This window comes from Terrapene carolina, unplaced genomic scaffold (genome assembly GCF_002925995.2).
Source record: "Terrapene carolina triunguis isolate 2854851 unplaced genomic scaffold, T_m_triunguis-2.0 Scaffold130, whole genome shotgun sequence".
Classification (NCBI taxonomy): domain Eukaryota; kingdom Metazoa; phylum Chordata; order Testudines; family Emydidae; genus Terrapene; species Terrapene triunguis.
This window is the reverse complement of record NW_020664481.1, coordinates 2,926,996-2,944,252: the sequence shown is the minus strand read 5'-3', so window position 1 is coordinate 2,944,252 and position 17,257 is coordinate 2,926,996. Positions and strand designations below refer to the sequence as shown.

General features: G+C 52.7%; 1 protein-coding gene across 1 annotated transcript in view; it reads left to right on the top strand.

The window, feature by feature from the left end:
* The first annotated feature begins 244 nt into the window (after positions 1-244).
* Positions 245-17,257, top strand: part of ANGPT4 (angiopoietin 4) — a 39,260-nt gene continuing 22,247 nt past the window's right edge. Inside the window, exon 1 of the mRNA XM_024200918.2 lies at positions 245-767. Coding sequence (XP_024056686.2) covers positions 453-767 — 315 coding nt within the window. The 5' untranslated portion in view covers positions 245-452. The remainder of the gene's footprint in view (positions 768-17,257) is intronic.

Below are 17,257 nucleotides of genomic sequence, written 5' to 3'. Positions count from 1 at the left end.
AGAGGGGAAGGGGGGGGGCAGCCCAGAGGAGGGACAGAGGCAGGGTGTGTGTGTGTGTGTGTGTGTGTGTGTGTGTGTCTCAACATTGGTGATTACATGTGAAACTTGAGCTCCCTGCAGTGGGCTAAGAAAGAAAAAAGACAGAAGTATTGTTTTTAAACACTGTTTTTTCCCGCAAGAGGGCCAAGGCTGCTGCATAGCCAGGAGAACGATAAAAGGGCTGGGAGGGCTGGGGCTGCTTCGAGGGGCGAGGACGGAGGAAGTGCCAAAATTACATTATTTAGACTTCGTTTAAAGAGCCCAATAACTTGTTCTGTGCAAACAGTGGCTTGAAAACCGCAGCCCGCAGAGCACTGTCCCCTCCCGCTCTGCAGCTTTCGGCTAGGACCAGGGAGTGTGGGGTCTCGCCGGGGCAGCGTGTGGAGCAGCTGGAGCAGAGGTCTCGGAGCACCATGCGCCGTGTAAATCTCAAGCTGGTGGCCTTTGCCTGCGTGACGGTGGCTTTCTGGGCGGAGGGCGGCCAGCGGAGGGCGACAGGTGGCGGGAGCAGGCGGCGATCCCACCGGGTCCAGCAGGGGCAGTGCAGTTACACCTTCGTCCTGCCCGAGGCCGAGCCGCAGCCCTGCCTGCCGACGAGGGCGACTCTCCGCGCCAACACGCTGCAGGGGGACTCGCCCGCCGCCACGCTGCAGACCCACAACTGGTCCGCACAGCGCGTGCAGCAGCTGGAGAGGGTCCTAGAGAACAACACCCAGTGGCTGCTGAAGGTAAGGGGCGCACCTGGCCAGGGGGGTGGAGGGGCCACAGTGGGGAGAAGGTTCTCACCACCACTGCCATGCCCCTCATCTCATTGCCCTCAGGGCAGGCGCCCTGACGCTCTGGTGATGGGCATGGTGAATGGAGGGATGGTGGGCAGAGGGAGTTTGATGAGTCAGTGGGCACAGGTTTGGGTCCAACTTCCAAGCCCTTTAATGATCTGGCTCCCAAACACCTTCCTGAGCTTCTGCCCCCATGAATTCTAGCCCATGCCCTGAACCTCGGCGGGATAGGACTGTCGCTGCCTGGGCACCACCAGAGCTATGGGATAGCTCCTGGTTTGACCCCCCAGTTAGCTCCTTTCAAGCCAGGTTGGAAACACTGGGTTGAATTCTGCACTGGCTTATGCCCCTTGCCATCCCTCTGGCCAGGTTCATCTCTTGTGCAATTTCACTGAGCGTAGTGGGGTCTCACGGGGGAGCACTCCGATCAGAATCGGGCCCCCTTGAGTCCAGAAGGCTTGTTTAGTGCTTTAGTACTTGTTTAATGTTTCATCTTGATGTTGACTGGTGCTGTATTATCACACGATTTCTGTCGCCTGTAGCCCTGCCATGCGTTCATCGTACCCTCGGCTCACCTATTGATTTCATGCAGGATCTGGCACCGAGTCTATTTTGGTTTATTGTAAAACACCTGGGGAATTCTGGCAGAGCGAGGGACGGGGGCTGGGTCAGACCTCTGGAACGTCTCATTTTTTTAAACGCGAGGTTCTGCAAAACGTTGTGGAGCTCCGTGAAGCTTTGCTTTTTGTGAGAACAGCCACTGCAATAAACGTGTGTCTAGCCCAATAGATGCTTGTGTCAGGCAAACAATAAAGGCTGCGACTGTCAAAGCCACCTGGTCAACGTGGACACCAATTTCCCACTAACATTCCTGGCCATGAGGCAGCCGCATCCCCGAAGAGGCATTGCAAATCACAGCCAAAGGGTTGTGCTTGACAGTCCCTCCTGCCCGGGGAATGACATCGACCCGTCCAGAACCAGTGTTTTGCCTGAAACAGGTGGAACTAGAATTGCTAGAGGCTGGAGCTCTTTCCGGATCTCTAGAACCCACCGGGTTTGGAGGGGGGGTCAGAAATGAGATTTTTTTCCCCACCCACCAACTCTTAGCTCAGAGGAGCGATAAACCCGGTTCTGATTCCAGGGGGTGAAGTGCTCCTGGTCTCAGCTTAGGGCTTCCCCTCCTCACACCGCTGTCACTCGGCCCAGGGGAGCTCCCCACTCCAATTAGTCCAGAGAGCCACTGGGGAGGTGAACGGAGAGCCTGTCACAAAGTGGAAACTGGCTCGTGTGACCGAAGACAGGCAGGATGGGAAATGCTCACACTCTGGCATGGATACTGCAAGCGCAGCTGTGTGTGGTGTGGGTGTACTGGGCTCTGGGGAAAGCGCAAGAGGAGGTGACATGACTAAGGCTAAACTGGAGGCTTGGTCCTCTGCCCGGAGGGGCGGGGCGCCTCCTGTCCCTATAGCCCCACTGCCGTACTCACAGGCAGGCAGGGGAAAGAAGTGACTGAGTATGGGCGTGTCCATGGAGACACGCGCCCGCCTCATGCTGACGGGACACTTCATGAACACTCCTCTCTGTGCCCAGGGTGGCCAGTACTCCGCACCTGCTCTGTGCCGGATCAGCCCTGGGGGTGTCACCGCACATCAGAGAAGAGGTGCGTGCCATGGGATCCCTCAAACCCTCCTACCCATTCAGAGCAGGACAGCCTCTCCAGAGGACGATGGACAGCAACCTGGACACTTCACTCCAGATCTCAGCTTCGATGGGGAGGATATTTGAAAACAGAACTGGATCCAAATGGCCCCAAATCTTTATACTGGGCCAAACCCAAACCCAAGGTCTAAAACAGCAAACTTCTGGGTGTTTGAGATCTGGCTCCAGAGGAGAGCGCTGTAGTGAGAGCCTCTATCGACCCGTTACTGCTTAACCCCTCCCCAAGGTGACGTGAGGGGGCTGAAGGCTGTACTTAGGGTCTGATTCTCAAGCTCAATGTGGGTGGCAAGATGGCTGGAATCCCAGAGCAAAAGCCAAGCCCGGAACAAGATCCTCCATGGTTAGCAAAGGAGAGCTCTGAGCCACCCTCACACCAGAAAGCTGGCTCTGGTTTCCTCCTCCTCCCATTCAAGTCAATGCTAAAGCTCACGTTGATCTCCATGGGACCAGGATTAGCCCTGGCACACAACAAAATCTGTCCACGGGAAACTTGCTGCAGTTTCATGTTGACTCTGACCCTCAGGGTGGGAGGATCCACCCTTGGAATAGCATATGAGAATGCTGTGAAATCCACATACCTCGTCACGTGGGAATGCTGCCTGGGAAATGGGCAGAGGTTCAAGATGCTCACTTGTTTGATGCCCTTTCCCCAGCCGTCAGACAGTGACGGTTCTCTTGACCCTGTCAGGACTCGGTTTGTCTAAGCAGAGCTGTCAGTAAAGTCTCCAAAGCAGCAAACCCCAGCTCTGAGTCACTGCAGCCCTTCATATGGCTAAGACAGGCTCCCTCATGGCGCCAGGCTCCAGAGCTGATCCCGGCAATTACAGGCCGGTGAATCTAGCTCCAGCCCCAGGCAAACTGGTTGAAACGATAGTAAAGAATAAAATTATCAGACGCAAAGATAAACACAATATGTCAGGGAAGAGTCAACGTGGCTTTTGTAGAGAGAAATCACGCCTCACCAATCTATTAGAATTCTTTGGGAAGTCAACAAGCATGTGGACAAGGGCGATCCTGTAGATGTAATATACATGGACTTTCAGAAAGCCTTTGACAAGGTTCCTCACCAAAGGCTCTTAGTAAGCAGACATGGGATAAGAGGGAAGGTCCTCTCATGGATCAGTAACTGGTTAAAAGATAGGAAACAAAGGGTAGGAATAAATATCATTTTTCACAATGGAGAGAGGTAAATAGCAGGGACCCCCCCAGGATCTGTACTGGGATCTGTGCTGTTCAACATATTCATAAATGATCTGAAAAAAGGAGGGAAAGTAAGGTGGCAAAATTTACAGATACAAAATTACTTAAAGATAGTTAAGTCCAAAGCTGACTGCAAAGAGTTACAAAGGGATCTCACTAAACTGGGTGACAAAATGATAGATGAAATTCAGTGTTGATAAAAGTAATCCACATTGGAACACATAATCCCAATGATACATCCAAAACGATGGGGTTTAAATTAGCTCTTACCTCTCAGGAAAGAGATCTTGGAGTCCTCATGGATAGTTCTCTGAAAATATCTTCTCAATGTGCAGTGGCAGTCAAAATGCTAACAGAATGTTAGGAACCGTTAGGAAAGGGATACATAAGAAGACAGAAAATATCACAATGCCATTATATAAATCCATGCTATGCTCACACCTTGAATACTGTGCGTAGTTCTGGTCACCTTATCGCAAAAAAGATATATTAGAATTGGAAAAGGTGCAGAGAAGGGCAACTAAAATGATTAGGGGTATGGAACAGCTTCCATACAAGGAAAGATTAAAAAGACTGGGACTGTTCAGAGAAGAGATGACTAAGGGGGGATATGATAGAAATCTATAAAATCAGGACTGGTATGGAGGAAGTGAGTAGGCCAGTGATATTTACCCTTCCCATAACACAAGGACCAGGGTCACCTGATGAAATTAAAAGGCAGCGGGTTTAAAACAAACATAAGGAAGTATTTCTTCACATAATGCACAGACAACCTGCAGAACTTGTTCCCAGGGGATCTAGTGAAGGCCAAAAGTATAACTGGGTTCAAAAAAGAATTAGCTACGTTCTTGGAGGATAGATCCACCACTGGCTATTAGACAAGATGGACAGGAATGCAACCCCGTGCTCTGGGTATCCCTAAGCCTGACAGCCAGAAGCTGGGCCTGGCTGACAGGGGCTGGAGCACTTGATGATTGCGCTGTTGTGTTTATTCCCTCTGAAGCACCTGGCACTGGCCAGTCTCAGAGACAGGCTACGGAGTTCGATGGACCATTGGTCTGATCCAATATGGCCATTCTGATGTCACCGATGAGATTTCAGCAGCAGGGATGAAACCTCAGTCCCGCTAGCAGAGTGCCTTCCCTCTCCCCCACCCCGCCCGAGGTTCCCAGGCCCTAGGGCTATGTCTGCAGGCACTAAACCACCTGTGGCTGGCCCCTGTCACTGACTTGAGCCTCAGCGTCATCCAGGGTCTCCTGCTCCTAAATCCAGGCCCAGACCGTGCAGTTTCAGAAGGGACGGGTGACTACACTCCACCTGCAAAGCCCCACCCCAGCACGGCATCGGACCGTGCCTGGAAAATCACTGTGAAAAGCAGGCCCTCTCGGAGTCCTGGTAGGAATCTGTGCCACCTCCCGGGAAAAGGAGACGAGATTCCATGCAGCACCCCGTACAGATGAACCCCCCATGTGCACACTCAGTTCCCACTTACCTCCAGGGCAGCACCCATGGGAGCGAGAACCACTGCAGCCGATCTCACTCCCAACCAGTGGCAGCACCCAGGTAAAATCACCGACAGACACCCTCGTCCACCTGTGCCTGCTGAGCCAGCAAGTGCAGACTGAACCCCAGCCCTCCAGAAGCAAGAAGGAATGAGCCGGAGGCAGAGGGAGGGGACAAGACAGATGTACCCCAGCAAACAGGCAGCTCTGCTACTCTAGATTCACATGGGCGTGGAGGAGATCAGGCCCAGGGTCTCTCTTGAGTTCCCATCTTGTAGTTTCAGAGTAGCAGCCGTGTTAGTCTGTATCCGCAAAAAGAACAGGAGTACTTGTGGCACCTTAGAGACTAACAAATTTATTAGAGCATAAGCTTTCGTGGGCTACAACCCATGCTTGCCTCTGTCATTTGGAAGCAGTTTGGGTGTACTCAGCGCAGATGCGTGTGGCTGGAGGGAGAGAATGAGAGGAGGAAGGTGAGATAGGAACTGCGACCCCAGAGATTAAATTACAGCCCCCCCTTCCCACAGCTAGGGATGGGCCCCCCCCAGAGAGACCTGAAAGTGGGTGACAGGAAAGAGTGACCCAGCAAAGAAGAGACTTTTCCTTTCAACGGTTTCTCCAAAGAGCCATCTGACCCCCACATCTGTCAGCAGTGCAAACAGCTGCCTGCGTCAGACCCAAAAATAGCTCCATCCCTTCTTGGCCCGGGGGTGAGGGACAGGGTCCCTAAAGAGCTGTAAATATTGAGCTGCAGCAAGGGAACAGCGAACGAGGTGGGGGATCTTCTGGTGAGAAGAGGAAGAGGGGACCGAGGCCGTCCCTGCGTCCAGAGCCTTTCTCCAGCTAAATCTGAAATGACTGCCCGGAGTGCTCCAGTCAGGTTCAATAAAAATACCTGCACATCCTCTGCAGTTGCCTCTGCCAGACTGCACAGTCAGAGGGAAATTTCTGCTTCCAGACAACACGCACAGAGCGTTGATCTTCTAACACTTTACGGTTGTTCACAAAATTCACTTGTTTTCCTCCCCGTGTCTTAAAGCCAGAGTTCCCAACCTTCCCTCCCACCCCCATTAAAGTGAGCCAACTAAACTGCAAACATGGCCCTTCATTCCAGAAGGTTGGAAAGTTATTAATAATTTTTCTGGAAGAAAAAAAAAGCTTTTCCTCTGAAAGCATCGTGCGCCATGTGAGCTATGTATTTACGTGAGTTGCTGAATTCGGGAGCATCCTTTCAAGATGTGGCACATTTATTTTCGTATTTTCCTGGAAGACATTCCCCAAGCAGTTAGCCAGCCCAGACAAAACTACGGGATGGATTCTAAGAACCCGGGGCAGAGAAAATACTCCAGAGTGTTAAACCAGAAAAGAATATGCACTCTCAAAGGAACGATTCCTTTGCTTAGCGTTTGCTTGAGCTGCACAGTTTGGACCCGGGTCTGACATTTCCCAGCATTAGTGGGCGTGTGGACGTAGTTAGCTGAGGGTGCATATGGTGCTACACGCTAGGAATTTCTCCCTGATTCGGAATTCTGGAAACAGATGATGAAGGGAATGGTGATCATTCAGCAGGGTGAGGTGCACTGCTCTCCCTGAAGCACTGTGCACTGGACATTTGGAGCCAGATAGTCCAATATTAGGTGCATGTCAGGTGATCATCTCTTCGAAAAATGTAGGTGGATAACTAGGTATCAGTGCCTCAGCACTTCCAGTATTCCCTAGGTATTCTTTATATTTAGTATCTAGGTGAATGAGGTAGGCGTTAGCCCTGTTTACATGCTACTGTCATCTAAGGCAAATGAAAAGCTCTGGAGAACCACCATACAATGGGATTCTACATTTGCTACTGTGAAGGGATCACAGTACTGGGACTCAGATTTCGGGTTCTGGTCTATGCCCAATACAGGAAGAGACCTGGGGTTGAGATTTCAGTAGCACCCACCCATGGCAGGTGTCAGGCAGAGGAGGCTTTTACTAAACTTCCTTCCAATCACCTGTGAAATTCCTTCAGGCTTCCAAAGGTTTGGCCTTTCTCCAGCTCTTTCCAGCCCTGCATTTGAAAGCCCTTTTCCTATCGCTTAACCAATCCTCCCTAAACCCAAGGTTGTGAGTTCAATCCTTGAGGGGGCCACTTAGGGATCTAGGGCAAAAAATTGTGAAGGCAGGGGGCTGGACTCGATGACCTTCAAGGTCCCTTCCAGTTCTAGGAGATAGGATATCTCCCAGCACCCTTAGGCCGAAGAAGCCTGAGTCAGACAGAGGTTAAGCAACTTGCTCAGGACCATGGAGTGCAGCTGTGGCAGGGATTGAACCCAGGAGTCCTGGATCCCAGTCCCAGCTCTGACTGCTGCACCCTAATTTGGGTGTCCTAACACGTTGCCCCATCCAGGGAAATTAGGAAGCACTGTTTCAGAAAGTTGTGTTATTAAAAGGCTTTTTTTCAGACTTTTCCTTCCCCCTGCGCATGGTCAGAGACTCTTGGGGCACAGAACATCCTGGCACACTGCTAGCTTGCAAGGGATCTTGGTAAGGAGCAGAGACTGGCCTCTTTCTTTCCTGTTTACATTGGTGCCGCGTGGTGTTTGCCCATTGCCAGTGAGGTGAGACGGCTGACGTTTGTCGGGAGCTGTTATTCCCACAGCCGCATCTTTGCTGCGGGCAAAGCATGTTCTAAAGTACTCCAGCAAGATCGTGTTGGGTTCTTGGGGGGACACGGTTCTTACCGAGATCCTGGTTCCCAGGTGCCGCGTCTCCCGCTTTCTTTTGGCTACACCTTCCCTGAAGCGATGCCGCGACCCATTGAATGTGAAGTGGCACCACTGGACCTGGACAAGAAGCCCTATAGATGCCCCAGCATATTCCAGGCCGTGGCTTGTCTCTGAATTTCCGGCCTTGTCTGAAAGTTTCCCATTGATCAGAGGCAGAGGGGCCCTTAGCATGTGGGTAGCTCCGATCAAACTGACCCTTTAGCACAGCTGCAGCACTGAGGATGCTGACATGCCCTGGGATAGGTTATCACGCTGCTTCGATACTCAGGACACAGCTGCTTTGTGAGCATGGCCCAGCTTCTGTGCCATCACGCTGTTCTTCTGTCATCACAAGCCAAGTGTCGCCTCTGACCCCTGGCTCTAGGCTTGGCCAAACCAAACTCCCGGACTTGGAGGCATCCCAGAGGTTGGGATGTGGGTCCCCCAGCTGTAGTTCAAACCTGAGCTATTCTGAACTGAAGGGGGTCTGTGAACCAATTCTCCCCCGCCCCACACTCCGCACAACTCCATCCTGCTGCAAACCTGTTCAGAGCCATCCTTGGAAGGGTACCCACCGTCCTAGCTGGGAACTGAAATCCCCTCTTCCTCTGGAGACATGCAGGCACACCTCTCTCCCCTTGTTTCTAGCCCTGCTCTTCATATATCCACACCGCAGCAGCTGGCATGGCCACATGGAAAGCCTTGCGGACACATACCGGTACAATGGATACATACCATTGTCCAATTCTCCTTTAGAACTCATGTCACTGGATGCTGCCCCAGCCACTCTCCTCCATCTCACGGGGGTTTCTGCACGCTGGCCTGTGTGACACGCCCTGCAACTCCGGTTGGAGTCACATCTCCGTGCCCGGCCCTGGACTGCTGCCGGCACTGCTCATGTGCCTGACCGCGTGTGAATGGATCCGTCAGGGCTCCTCCCAGCAGAGCTAAAACTAAAGCGCTAGAACCGAGGCGAGCTCAGGGCAGCCGGAGCGCGGGGGCAGGCGGGGCAGTGCAGCTGGAATCTGGCCCGTGAGCAGGGCCAAAATATTAGCCTTGGTGAAGATTCCCGGCGGGGGGCGGTGCAGCTGCACATCTGGGCAGCTGTTGGGCAGCGGAGAAGCACCCCATCTGGGAACCCGGATGCAATCGGTGGTAGGATGAGCGTGGGGGGGGGGGCACCAACCCAACAGGATAAAGGGAAAGACCCTCCCCCCTTCCTTGAGACCTTAGCCGCTGGATCAGAGGCTGCCCAGCCCCGTGCGAGGAGAGAGCTGAGCTTGCGGTGATTGTGCGCTGTGCCTCAGTATCCCCTGGGCAGATAAGACGGCGGTCTTTGTGAGGCCTTTGGGGCAGGGGATTCTCTCCCATCCCGCGGCTGCGTGGTGTCTAGCACAGCAAGCCTCGATCTTAGCCGGGGTCTCTGGCTCTCGTGTAATGCTAAGAACTGCTAATAGCAGTGGGGGACAGAGGGGAGATGCCTGCAGATCTCCCTGACTCCCAGGTCGCTTTGCAGAAACGACCCAGCCACAGAGGGGAGGGTGGCAGGGCCTGAGCGAGGAACTGCAAAGGCCAGTGCCCGTATAACCTCGTCCCAGCACAGCAATTCCCGGAAAGGGACTGGGTTTTGGGGTTGTTTTTTTTCCCCCTCTAATTTAACTGGAACCTGTTTTGATTGGATCCAAGGCCTGAATAAACAAACTTGGGGTAGAAGGCGGCACTGGGTTTTGAAAACAAAACACACACTGCGTCTGCCAGTTACCCAGAAAGTTCAAGGCGTGCTTTGGCTCGTAGGTCCCTTCAGCTGCTGTCATTAGGGCTCAGCTCTCAGGAGGGGGGATCTGGCGCTCTGCGCCTGCAGCTGTGTGCAAAGGCACTAGTGACGGATACCCTTCGTGTGGATGGGGGGGTGCCCAAACCACGAGATTCAAGGCACACTCAACGGTGCACGGCCTGGGAAGAAGGATCACTTTATTGTTTGTTTTTTACAGTGTGTAGGAATAGAGTTGTGTTCTTTTAACTAGTGTGTGAACCCTCTGGTGGCGCTCAGTGTGTTCTGCGGGCCAAAGACCAGCTAGAGCAGCAGTTGTGTGTTGTGTGTATTTAGTAAACACAGTTATTGGGACCCTTTGCGGTACCTTTGTGGTGGTGGTGGTGTGTAAAAAGCAAAAGACACAACATTTTCTAAAGGCAAAATGAGATTTCAGAGCTCTTTGTATTTTAAGTGCAGATTCTCAAAAACTTTAGGCATGCAGGTGCAGAATGCATGCACGTGACCTAATCTGCACATGCACAGTTACTGTGACTGTATGCACCAACTGGGGAATTGCACACGAAAAGACACCTAACTAAACATGCGTGTGCAACTTCCTGACTGTGTGTACAAGTACAACACTTGCACGTAGGGGGACCAAGGGTGAGATTTTCAAAACGAAGAGTTTCAGCCATACAGCTCCCATTGACATTAATGGGTTTTGTGTGACTCTGGTCAGCCTTGCAGATCTCAGCCTAGGCACGTAAGTGTGTGCCTCATGTTTTGAGCAGGATTTTCAAAAATCAATGTCTAACGTTAGACTCCTCCGTCCATACTGAGGCCTAATTTTCGTAAGTGCTGAGTCCTGCGGTGCTACTGGGTGCACTCAGCACTCTTGCAAATCAGGGCACCTACTTAGATGCCTAAACAAGGACCCAGCAGCCTAACATTTTTGATAATCTTTCTTGGCCTTTTTACGTAGATGCTTAAGTGCCATGCGACCACCTCTGGGGTGGAGATTGCCAGCCAGCACACAGCACCACAGCACAGAAAGAGGCCATTTTGGCAAAGGACAGTGGGGCAAACCTCAGCTCTTGCCACATCTGAAAGTTGTCAGGTCCCACGGCTGCTACTAATGGAGGAAGAAAGGGATGGTGCAGGCGCCCACGATAAGGGGAAATAGGAAGAGACAAGAACAGGTGAGAGGAGGAGGTGCTGGGAATGAATGGATGGCTGAGAGAAAGCCCATCCCCCTTCCTCTCTTCCACTGCTGGATTTACCTTCTCCCTTGTTCTCTCTTTTGAATCAAACCCCAGATCCCCATAGCGTCCGTAGAGGCAGACGCTGTCTCCTCATTGGAGCCTCTGCATCCTTCTTCGTAGGCATTTAGCTACAGCATCTCCTTTGAACAACCGTACCTTCTCCTGCAAGGTTAACTTCACCGGGTCCCGGCCCAGCTCTGAGATCCCCAGGAATGCTGGACATCACCCGGAATAACACACCACTGCTCTCTCAACGGTGCTGGACGTGCTGGGTTTGTTATTCTTGCTTTATCTGCTGTCGGAGCAGCTGGGCCCTCCTTCCCATCTGGCTATTTTCAGCGCGGGAGAAATTAATTTTAGTTCAAACAAAAACATGTAGTGGAGCCTGTGAGTGGAACGAGTGGGGGGATTGGGGCTAGGACGGGGCGTGCTCGCCAACAGGAGGCTGAGTGATTAATGGCTAGCGGGGCACTGCAGAATCATAGAATCTCAGGGTTGAAGGGACCTCAGGAGGTATCTAGTCCCACCCCCTGCTCAAAGCAGGACCAATTCCCAGAGACAGGGAGAAAAGCCTGCAGCTTGCCCAGCTTGGGTGCCTGCAGTTCCCGCACCGTGTCCATCAGCCAGAGTGGGCGGGAGAGGAGCAGGAAGGGGACTCGGCCAGAATGAGCTTCTCAGGTGCATCACTAGCTTTCGTGGGAGAGTGCTGGGCTCCAGGGCCAGCAGCAGGGTGCTCAGAGCAGGCCTCTCAGCCGCTAGGCCTGGAGCGTGACACTGAACCGAGGCCCGAAGCGACTCAGAAGCAAAGCTCCCAGCCCAGAGCCATGTCCTGGCTGTGGGGTGTCACCTACTGGCCGGTGGAGGGCTGTCCCATCCCCTCAGCACAACCCCTTGAGTGATGGCCAGAGGCACAGGGCTGCTTCCCGGCCACCGCGGAGCTGGCTAGGCCTGGAGGAGCAGCACTGGGCCTGGCTCAGCTGGGAGCCACACTTTGCTTGTCTTCCCATTTCCTCCCCTTCTGGGAACAGCACGTGGGAGCCGCTCCCATCCTGGTCACCACTTGCTCTGTCTCTCAGTTGGTGGCCAGACACTGGAGCAGATGTAACCGATTAGCTGACTCAGTGGCTGGACTTGTGTGAGCGTGCTGGGTCATACCACGGTGGGGATTCGAACCGGGAGCCTTGCAGCCTGGGGGCGAAAGCCTGGCCTGGTGCCCGGAGCGGGCAGGAGCTCCCAGGCACACTGGGCGGAAGAAGCAGCAGAACGTTTCCAGGTGCTGGGCCCAGGCACATCTGGTGTCTTCACAGAAGGGACTTGGCACCAGGCTCGATTTCCAGCTGCTTCTTAGAGGACCGAGAGAAACAGCTACCGTGTAAGGGCAATTTAAGAGAAAGAAAGACAGAAATTCCTACAGCGAGTCCTTGCCCTGCCCTGCGGGACACACACTGATGGTCCTATGGAGCTTTTGGCCCTCTATGCTCCGCTCCAGCTCAGCCCTGCCAGGGGTATTGAATGAGCCCCTCTGCCTCTTCCATTTCTCTGCTAGAAACAGGATCAATTTAGTGTACAAAAAAAGGAAGTGTGTGTGTGTGGGGTGGGGGGACAGTCTAGTTTAATAATCAAGAAGCCAGGGATTCCCAGCACCTCCTTCCCTCTTCTTACCCCAGCTCTGTTCATCAGTGCAGAAGAGTCGGTTCTCCCCCGCCCTGCCCCACACTTGTACTGTGGACAGTCCCAGGTTCAGACTCAGGGTCCAGCACTGGATGCTCTTCCCTGCACCCCCTGCCCCCGCTAGCTCACAGTTAGGCCTTGAGTACTGGGCTCCTTAGTGCCAATACAGCCCGAATGTCATTTCACCCTGGCGGAGGGGAACCATCCTGCTCCTCTGGGCTCCAGTCACTTGTCGTACACAATGGCCAAGTACATTTCAGCAAAGGACATGGGAGCATTTGCAGAGGCACCAGCCACGACATCTCAGCCTCGTTTCCTGCTTCAAGGCAAGTGAAAGACAAACCGTGCCTGGTTCTCCACTCGGGCAACAGGCCGGAGAATGGGGCCCGAGAGCGACCAGGCCAGGGAACTCACTCAGCGCCATCCTGTCCCATCTTTGCAGCTTTTGGGCATTTCCAGTTCGGCTGTGCCCTGTCTCTGACCCTGCAGCTGCCTCAGCCCTGGTGGAGAACATCATTGTCCCACATTCCCGCTTGACCTTCCCTGCTTATTGTCTGGTTTCTTGGCTGGCCAGCAGCAATTCTCTCTGAGGTTTTGAATCTTGGCAGAGCGTGTGCTTGGACTCCAAAGTCTGCCTTGTCTGCAGCCCAACCCTCAAGCCTAAGGGCAGATTCTGGTGTCCTGTGCGCCCGTGGACGTTGGGAGGAGTTACTCCTGATTTACACAAGAAGGGCTAGTGGAATCAGTAGCTCGGGTTCCGCAACCGTGGCGCCAATCCAAGCTCTAAAAAGTGTAAACAACAACTTCTAGGTCCTGTCCCCAGTGCACACGCAGCAACCTGCCAGCATGAAACTAACTCTGAGTCACGCTTTCTTGTGGTGGGGATTGTTTTGTTCAGCTACATGAACCCGGCTCCTGTAACTCTTTGGGTGCCACAGGCACACCTTCTGAAGTATCCATCTAAGTTGCAATCTGGAAAATTAAGCACCAAGCACATTCACAAGAACATAAAAACATAAGAGCAGCCACACTGGGGCAGACCAATTGTCCACCTAGCCCAGTAGACCAGTGCCAAATGCTTCGGAGGGAATGAACAGACCAGGAGAATCTCAAGTGATCTATCCCCTGTTGTCCAGTTCCAGCTTCTGGCATTTGGAGGTTTAGGGACACCCAGAGCGTAGGGTTCATCCCTGACCATCTTGGCTAATAGCTATTGATGGACCTGCCCTCCATGAACCTAACTCATAGCATTGATAAGTAATAATCGTGGTGATCAAAAGCCAGTTTTCTCTAACTTCCCCTTCCACTCCCCACCTGCCAAGCACCCATCTTTGTTCCCCTTCCACTCCCCACCTGCAAGACCACTTCCTCTGTGAAGCCTTCCTGGGCTGGGTGGCCCCCCACCCCCACCCCCGTGTTGTTTGCCTTGCACCATAAACCCTGCAGTTATTGTAATGCTCAGACCTGCCTTCTGATGGTCTTCGCACTTTGGGCTCCATCCTTTGGCTTTTCTAACTCATCGTGATCAGTGTGTTTCATTGTTATATCGTGGCAGTTCCGTGCTGATGTTTACCCTGGGTTGGGAAAAAACCGCCTGGGTCTGGGCCCTTTGGATCATTCCCTTTGCCCACCAGACTTGGTCTTGTATCCGAGGCAGCTACGCCATTAAGGATGCTACTTCCCTTTCCAATCTAGACCATTTGCTGCACACGTTGTTTCCTTCCGCCCTGGTCAGTTCCCTTACACCGTTTGCTCTACTCTTTCACCGGGAGTGATAGTGATGTTCCAGAATCGGCTTCAGATCCTACATTCATAACCCTTGGCTTGTGACATCAAAATTATTCTGACCATAACCAGCTGTGATGACCTCACTTGGGAAGGATCAATAGGAGCAGATGACCTAAGACACAAAGATCCTGCTGTCATGCACATGAGACTCTTGGATTCATTCACTATTTTCCCTTTTTCTTCTCTGCTCCTTTCTCCATCACTGCTGGTCCCTTGGTCACTAAGCTTGCCTGTGACCCTTCTCACATGCAGAGGGAAAGCAGTTTGACATGCCAACACATGATCCATTTGTGGTGTGTTACGGGAAGGAAGGGAGCCCTTTGCAGGAAAAGGGAATTTTCTATGAAAGATTCTCTTACAGGGAATCTATGGAAAGTGAAGGAAATATTCCCTCTGCGCCAGGAACCATGCCACATGGAGCACTGGGGACAGCAGAGCTGCCATTACTCACATCAGAGCAGCTTGCTGAAAATAGACAGAAGCTTCGCCATATGAGACTTCTCTGCACTCTTCAGCTGGTGCCCACCCACCTCAGCCAGCTTTGATTGGCAACGACACTGCCCATTAACTCACCGCAGCCTAAACGAAGTCAGGCTGGAGCAAGAGAAGAGAAGAGAAGAGAAAGCTCTGATGCAATCAGAAGGTTAGACTACATGACTAGATGACCCTCGTATAGTAGAACTCAAACTCCATTGGCTTGTTTTGGGGGAGTGGGAGGGGGGGTTCAGATAGGCGTTCCCGGTTGGTGGGATTTATGCACACAGGCTAAGTCCAACCATTTGGACAGAGGTGCATTATAATCTGCTCTTGCAATCTGATTGTTCCACTAGCAGAAAGGAGCTTAGAGACCACAGATTGCTTCTTATCCTAGAGTGGAAAGTGATAGAAAGGTAGGCAACCAGTCATGGACAAATACACACACGCATCGTCTGGCCTCTTCCAAGACCAGCAGAACTGGTACAATACCATCTATAGGCCAGATCTAGCTCCTCTTACACTGAATTGCATCTTACCCCACAAGGAATTCCTTTGAAATGAATTCCTGTGCCACTGCCTTGCTTCTTAAGCAGTCACACCGTTGACAGGCAGCATTATGGGGAGGGGTTCGTGTCTCTCCTACTTATCAAAGAGTATTTTGGTGAGAATTTCTTGCTGCCCAGCTCAGCACAAACAGTGCCTGACTTCCAGGCAAAGCACAGTAGATCTTTTTGGCTCGGGTGGACAGAGCCTCCAGGGAGGTTCTGATAACGCAGTCCTACGCTTTTGCACTCTCCCTGGCTTCTCTCCAGCCAGCTGTAAATCAGTGAGAGGGTCTGAAATTCTGATGCAGCTGAGCCTCTCCCACTCCGGTGGTTGGGAAGTGCTTGGCGGTGCTCAAGGGCAGCCGCTCCGTCTCTCTCAGGAAGGAATTACACTGCCCAGGTGAGGCGTACCCACTTTTGAGGAGTCCATTCGGTACAACCTCTAGTGTCCAGTAGTTTTCCTCCCTCCCCGGCCCACTGGATCCTGCTGGTTTTTATTCTATTGATATAACATTTCTGCTTCCAAGAGAGACTGCTTTACAAAAACCACAATAGTGTTTGGTTGCTGTGGGAACCCCGGTGCGCGCTTTCTTAACACCATCTCCCCGGCAGACCTCAGCCCTGAGCTAAAGGGCCCAGCTCCTCCCACTGGGGGAGAGAGGAATTCGGTGTAAAACCCTGAGCTTTGGTGCATGGACCCGCCAGTATGCCCCAGCTGCTTTCAAAGGCAGGGATCTCAGCCTGAGGGGCCAGTCACCCTCCACGCTCAGTTTATCTACTGTCTTCTCGCCTCCGGCATGTGCACGAAAGAGCCTTTTAATGCATTGCACCATGCAGTTCCTGACTCCCCCCCACACACACACACACCTTGCAACAGGCACTCAGCAGCAAAGTGGGTGCAGACAGGAACATTTCGCTTCTGTGGTTTTACTCGAGATTTCTTTGTACGGGAAAAACTGCAGCTGAGCCAGAGCTGAACGAGACCGAGTCAAGCCTCGTACTGTGTTCGCCGGTTACTACTACAGCTGCGTGCTCAGAGCCAGGGGGCGCTTCCATCCTCTGCCAAAGCAGCTGAGCTGGTTCTGCAATTTGGCATTCCTCCCTGGAGTGGTGGCATACCCCCATTTCTGGTTCCCCAGCTCCTCCCCGGAGAGAAGCTTCAAACTGGGCCCAGGGTCAGAGTTGATCCCTCTGGGCGGTTGGCTCTTCACTGAGTGGGTGTTCCCCAGACTCCTGAAATAGACACCAGCCAGTACGTGTGCTGCCATCTCCCCCAAAATCGCGCCGGGGCAGACGCCAAGGGTCTCCCGCAACGTCCCACTCTGAAATTGGCCATTGTTTCTGCCCCACTGGCTTTTCCCATGTGGACGTATTGTACTTCAGCTAAGAGAGCTGTTTATTCAAAACCTCAAACCAAAAACTCCCTAGCCCTGTGAAGCAACAAGATTAACGATGTGGTTGAAGGGACTCTCTCCAGAAATCATTCAGCTTCATTAAATGTTGTCCAGACATGGCTCTCCGGCTTCTCTTTGCTTCCTGGCTATAGGAAGCTTCTTCCCCCTTAGCACGAATGCGGCCTGGGGAAGCCTGTCCAAAAGCAGTGGTCCGAGAGGGCGTCCCAGTGGCCCGAGTTAACATCACTCTGGGATTTCAATAGCCTTTGCAAAAACAAAACACCCCTTTGCTCGTGTCCCCAGGCGTCCCCCGCCCCGGGATTCCAAAGCCCCCTGCCACGAATATCTGCAGAGGGATATATCAGCTCACAAAGCCGAGAGCTG